At 41.9% G+C, this 6,236-nt stretch overlaps 1 protein-coding gene across 2 annotated transcripts in view; it reads right to left on the bottom strand.

Moving 5' to 3' along the window:
- Positions 1-1,209: 1,209 nt before the first annotated feature.
- Positions 1,210-6,236, bottom strand: part of faf1 (Fas (TNFRSF6) associated factor 1) — a 57,317-nt gene continuing 52,290 nt past the window's right edge. The window contains exon 19 of one of the 2 annotated variants that reach the window (XM_051376356.1): positions 1,210-1,734. In XM_051376356.1, coding sequence (XP_051232316.1) covers positions 1,651-1,734 — 84 coding nt within the window. In that variant the 3' untranslated portion in view covers positions 1,210-1,650. Of the gene's footprint in view, positions 1,735-2,475; positions 4,310-6,236 lie in introns of those variants that run through there. The other variant, XM_051376355.1, reaches the window with a different exon arrangement.

The following is a 6,236-nucleotide window of genomic DNA, read 5'->3' as shown; positions in this document are numbered from 1 at the left end:
TCTGCCGGTGGTAACGTAGATGTGAAGATGCATATATCAACTTTGGTATCTTTAAAAACTAGAAAAGATTGGCAGCATGTTTAGGTGATCTTGGTTTCGTCACTCACAGCTCAGACGTTAATAAGAAGTTGAACATCAATAGGAACCCTGTGATCTCTAGCCGCCAGTGTCACAGTGCTGTCTTAGTGATTTACCTCTTCTGACTCAGGCTTTAGTTTCTGGTGTCTCACCAGTTTTAAACAAACAGCTCTCAACGTTAGCAGAGACAGATTTCATAGCTTATCAAGAAACCTCACATTTGTTAATACTAAAATCTCTGGATTTGTTAAAAGACAAAAACCCTACATAAACCAAACATCAAATATATACATTTGTCCTCACTTTGATTTGATTTTCAATGGAATCCATGAAGTTTTATATGAACTTAGACTATCTTCTATCTACTCTGGACCCTCTAAAATCAATTTATATCACAACAAATCTCTGAATAACTTCTAAAGAAAAACAAATCACATGCTTAAAAACTTGTGTGTGTGTGTGTGTGTGTCATGATGTGTTTCAACAGATTTCCGGGCGAGACAAATTGATGTTCATATTCATATATTTTATATAATGTATATCAAACTAAAACTAATACAGCATCAAACTTAAAAAGGATCAAGAGAAAAAAAAAAGAAAAAAAAAAGAACTGAAAACTGAGCAATCCGTTGGCTTGTGGAGCAGTGGATGTTAAAACCAGGGGGAGCGGATACTGAGGGGACACTGCAGATGCTGCAGGTGTCTCGTCACATCTCATCCCCGTGGCAGACAGCGGACGGAGGGGTGGAAGGGGTGAGAGATGGGGCAGAGAGGGTGTGGAAAGTGGAGTTTGGGAAGATTAAGGGGGTTAATACAGGTGGAGATGAGATGGCCCAGACTTCCCCGGGCAACATCTCTTCTTGCTGTTTTATCTTATTTAATTTTTTAGCATTTTTTTGATTTCAAACACAAAAACCATGTTCTAAAAAAGCAGCCTTGGTGTGTTGAATGTGGAAACAAGGGGAACAAGTCCATGTTTTTTTATTTCTGTGACAAAGATTTGTCGACTCAGTCTCTCAATGCCGTTTGCGTACAGTGTTGTATTCGTGTTGTGAGAAAAAACCATGACACAGCAGTTGGGAACGTGAGATTGTGAAAAAGTGTGTGAGAGGAGTTTTTTTGAGAGAGAGAGAGAGAGAGAGAGAGAGAGAGAGAGAGAGAGAGAGAGAGAGAGAGAGAGAGAGAGAGAGAGAGAGAGAGAGAGAGAGAGAGAGAGAGATTTGGGGGAGGTGAATGTTTGGCTGTGTGCTTGTGATACTGTCTTTGCTCCTCTGTGCAACACGTGTACACTAGGCATTCATGTGCCACGACTAGGCCGAGGGCAGAGAAGCTTACTTGCACTTGTGTGTCACTGGATGTGCATGCCAGTGTGTTCATGTACGTCTGCGAGGATGGTTTTGTGTTGTGTGTGTGTGTGTGTGTGTGTGTGTGTGTGTGTGGGGGTGTGTGTGTGTGCGTGTGTGTGTATACTGTAGGCCCAGACTGGTGGGGGCCCATGCTCGGTGACTAGTGTGTGTCCAGCCAGTTCATCAGTCAGTCAGTCGGTCCTCTCAGCTATCAGAGGGCCAGTTCCTATTCTTTAGCCTCCAGGAAGAGCGTCTCCTGTGGAAACAACTTGGCCTCCAGCAGAGTTGACCCTGGATCCAACTGGGTGATCTGAGATGAGACAAGGTGGAAGGAAGAAGAGGGAAAATATTAGATAAATCACCAAATGGCTTAACGTCAGGGCTGCAACTAACAATTATTTTCATTATTGATTCATTTGACAGGTTTTTTATTTTTTATTTCTTAATTAATCATTCAGTGAACAAAATATCAGAAAATAGTAAAAAATGCCCATCACAACTTCCCAGATTGATTGCTTAGTTAAACCAACAGCCCATCGCCCAGAAACAATGGAGAAAAGCGGCAAATCCTCACATTTGAGGAGGCGGAACCAGCAAATCTGGAACCAGCAAATGTTTGGTATTAAAAAAAAAACAATCATCAAATTTGTTGGCATACAGTTTTCTGCCAATGGACTAATCCATCAATTGACGAACTGTTTCAGCACCACTTAATGCCTTACATTTTTGTCCTGTTTTGGCCTTGCATCCTCACTGGGCTGCCATTTTCAAAAACCGTAAGAGATCTCAACGAAAGTGCTGAGCAAAGTGGATAGAAACACTAGTATTAGCAACAATACTGTGAGACTAAATTTTATGACTGTCTACAAGGAGCAATGCCACACAAGCATTTATGTTTTAAAATCTCTGGTTTAACCATAATATCCAAACCTCTTCAATGGCGTTTTCAGATTTATCCAAATTAGTGCGGACAAGGCCTCAGTCATTCTTCCATACATACCCTGCGATCCAGACTGGATAACAATGTAGTTTTACTGCTGAGTTCATTCAATGTGTGTGTGTGTGTGTGTGTGTGTGTGTGTGTGTGTGTGTGTGTGTGTGTGTGTGTGTGTGTGTGTGTTTGTAAGAGAGTGTGAACGGTGTGTATTATTCTAACATGATGTTTTAAAAAAAGTTAGGCAGTAATCTGAGCAACTAGAGCTTTGTTTCCCTAAGAGGACCATCAGGTTTGTTTTCTTAAAAAGGCTCCAATCCAGAACAAACTGATGAAGGCTACAGGACAGGAGAGAGAGTGTTCTAAAAGCTCTTTGGAGTGTGTGCGTGTGTGTGTGTGTGTGTGCGCGTGTGTGTGTGCGTGTGAGACAGAGAGTATCGGGGATAGAGCGTGTTTTTGATAGTGATGTAGTGATGACTAATTTCAGCTGTCAAAAGGTCAAACAGGAACATAGTTGATGGTGTCAGAGAGAAACATTTATCTGTGTGCAACTCTGCACAACAGCTAAGCAGAGGAATAATGCAGCGCCACCCACAACGGAGCTGATCGAGTTAGCTGACATGAAAGGGGGTCTGACCTATGTTTTTTAAAACAGGACAATCTGACTCTCTCTCTGACACCCACCACCACTGTGAGCCTCTTAGCTTATGTGAGCTAATCACCGGAGGGGTTGAGTTACAGCGGGCCAATCTAACACCTGGGCTGAAGGGGCGAGGTGGTGCAAGATGTGTCCAGGGCTTATCTGATGACTGCTGCGTCAGCCCCTCTGATTAGGGTTCCTATTCTAACCTCACAGTGGGATAATTAACCAGCTCGCTGTACTTTCTGTAGAAGGTCGGAGGGCAAGCTAGCGTGGTAAAGGTCGACCTCACAACAAGCGATAGATAGAGTGAGACAGACCATGAACTGAACCACAACTTCACCTTCTGCAGAATCTGTCCTATTACTTCTATTAGTATCAAAACAATCAAGCATTTTAAAATGTGCAAGTGCTAATGAATGAACATACCACTTTAACCAAAAGAGGACCTCTAACTTTATTTTTGTCGGTTTTATTTTATAGCTTTCAGGAAAATGAAAGAAATCAGCATTGATATGAGTAAACAACTCAAAATAATTAAAACAATCTACACATTTCTGTAAAACTAGAGGGTGTTCAAGGGTGAGAAAAAGAAAAGAAAAAGGAAGGCAAGTAAATTAGGGGAAGGTGAGGAGGACATATCAGCATCAGACAACCCCTCCGTCTCCCATGGGTGTTTGGAAATGTCACACCATGTGCACGTCGGCGGTCTTTGGCTCCATGTCTTTCATCTCCTTGTCCTCATTTCAACGTGTCATTTAGACTCTTGACTTTTCAGCGGGTTCCTGGGGAGCCTGGTGTGGGCAGGGAGGGGCTGCCACATCAACCCTATGCCCCTCACCTACTCAGCTGCCTCATAGCACAGCAGGGAGCGAGATTCCATGAAGAGAGGTAATATGATGTGTGTGTGTGTTTGCTGCAAACATATTTCATCCCAACGGTGGGGAAAACGACCAACAGGGCTGCTGCGTTCTTTTTCCCACCTCAGGAGCACAGATCGCAAATGGCTGCCATGCTAATGAACCCGACAGGCTGTTATGACACCACAGCATCAGGTAGGAGTAAATGAGGCTTTGGGGTGGAGCAGGTGTGTGTGTGTGTGTGTGTGTGTGTGTGTGTGTGTGTGTGTGTGTGTGTGTGTGTGTGTGTGTGTGTGTGTGTGTGTGTGTGTGTGTGCGTGTGTGTAAGAAGACGTGTGTCTGTGGACTACAGATCAGCGTGTGTGGATGTGTGTGCTCTTAGTGAATTCGGGATGAGAGTTTGTGCTCGTGATGCACCAGGGAGAGACGGCGGGGGGAGCAGCATCTGACTCTGAAAAAGAAAGTAGGGAAACAAGATGCCACACTGACACAGGAGACAGGCGCCATCGGTGATTGTTTACATTGTTATCCAATTAACAGACCATAAGCATGGAGGCATCTGTCAACAAACAAAGCTGTTGTTTTTCCTCTGCTCTGCCTAAGCCATATTCTCTCCTCCTGTGCCTACACAGCCATGCATACATACATACATACATACATAAGACAGACAAAATCTAACTCTCTGCTTTGCAGTTTGTTTTTAACCTTGAGTCAATATAATTTTCATCAGCCAATTTAGATCAAATCAATCAGCTGAATAAGGGAACTGTCTGACTATTCCAAAAGATCAAATTCATTTCAAAACATTTTCATCCGACTAAATTGCTTTTATGGGAAAAACGGTTTTCCAGCTGTTAATTAAAAATACACAAATTAACACAATAAAAACCGAACTGAACTCCGTCTGCCTGAAGCAAAATCTAAAGAGATAATACAATATCTGGAAGCTCAGCATTAAAAAGCCTAATTTTAAAACTGGAACCAATTAAAAAGACAGATGGTGCTTCTCGGCAATCTTTGATATTTTGTCTTTATTTCCCTATAAAAAATTGTATGACATAAAATAATCAGCTAATATCAACCCCATGTATTTGGCATTATCAAACAGCAGATTTCAATGGTTAAAACCACATAATTAGCACTTAATGTGAAGTTTAAAATAAATACCACAATTGTAAATCACTTGATTCAAATGAATAAAACACACTGATAACAGAGGAGGCGACGCTCAGCCATGAGAGAAAAGAAAGGGAAAATAAACACAGGCCCTCAAGATGTCCGCTTCCAACATAATCAAACGTGCAGCTGAAATAACGCATTTTTAATGAAGCCATTACAGGCCCTACTATGTTAATTAAAACCAAATAACTTGTCTGTTTTAAACTAGTGTTGTCAAGTGTTTATTTGGCCAATTACAAAAGCAGTGGGAGATCATTATCTGCTGCCAGGAGCGTTGACAGCACGTAGCGCCGGGGCGTGAACAGAAAAGAACAGACCAGAAAACAGTACTTCAAAGGGATAAATGCACCGCACAGGCTGGACGGGGGGTAGGACTGAGGGGAAAAACTGAAAAACAGGGATTGAGGAAGAAGAAAAAAGGAGAGCGCAAGCAAAGTGAGAGAAAATTAAGAGAGACTAGTTTATGTTTAAAATATACATTTAAAAGGGTATGTTTTGAAGGGGAAAAAAGATTTTGGGGAAATAATGAGAAGTTAATGGATAAAGATGCAAAAGCTGGAATGCAAAACAAAAGTGTCATTGCAAGAGACGGGGGCTGTGTGAGCTGCGAGGTAGAGAAGCAGGAGGAGAAGGAAAGAGGAGGGAAAAGGGAGACAGAGGGAGGGAAATCTGGAAAGAAGAGGAGAAGGAGAGGGCGACAAGGTGAGGAGGGGGTGGAAATCCTTAGGGTAAAACTCAGCTAAAGACTAAAGATTCCCTCTAGACATGTTTTAAGACATTTAAAAAAAAAAAAAGTCTCATTTGAATAATAATTTGTGGTTATTCCAGTAACCAAGTTCCATTACCTCATAAAATCTACTCCTTTATCCTCCTTGAAATATACAGAATCTATGAATATGCAAATATTGTTCATGTTCCTACTTCACTGAAAAGTCTCTGTTTCCACATCACGCTTGTGTAAGTTGAATTTTGAACCACTATATGATGTCACAAAATCAGTTTGTACTTTCACATGTTGAACTGAGATCTAACGGGAGGCCAGAGAAACCTTTACCTTCAGCAAATAAATGTGACGGCAACCATCTAGCATCAAACATCCCAGTGAAGTTACAATGAGCAAAACACATTGTTGAGTGGAGGAGGACTTAAAGAGATCAGGGAGACACTGGCTTGTGTACATGGCCTCAGATAGAGCCACA

The sequence above is a fragment of the Dicentrarchus labrax genome, unplaced genomic scaffold, assembly GCF_905237075.1.
Source record: "Dicentrarchus labrax unplaced genomic scaffold, dlabrax2021, whole genome shotgun sequence".
NCBI lineage: Eukaryota > Metazoa > Chordata > Actinopteri > Moronidae > Dicentrarchus > Dicentrarchus labrax.
The sequence above is the reverse complement of the archived record's forward strand: the minus strand, read 5'-3'. Positions and strand labels throughout refer to the sequence as shown.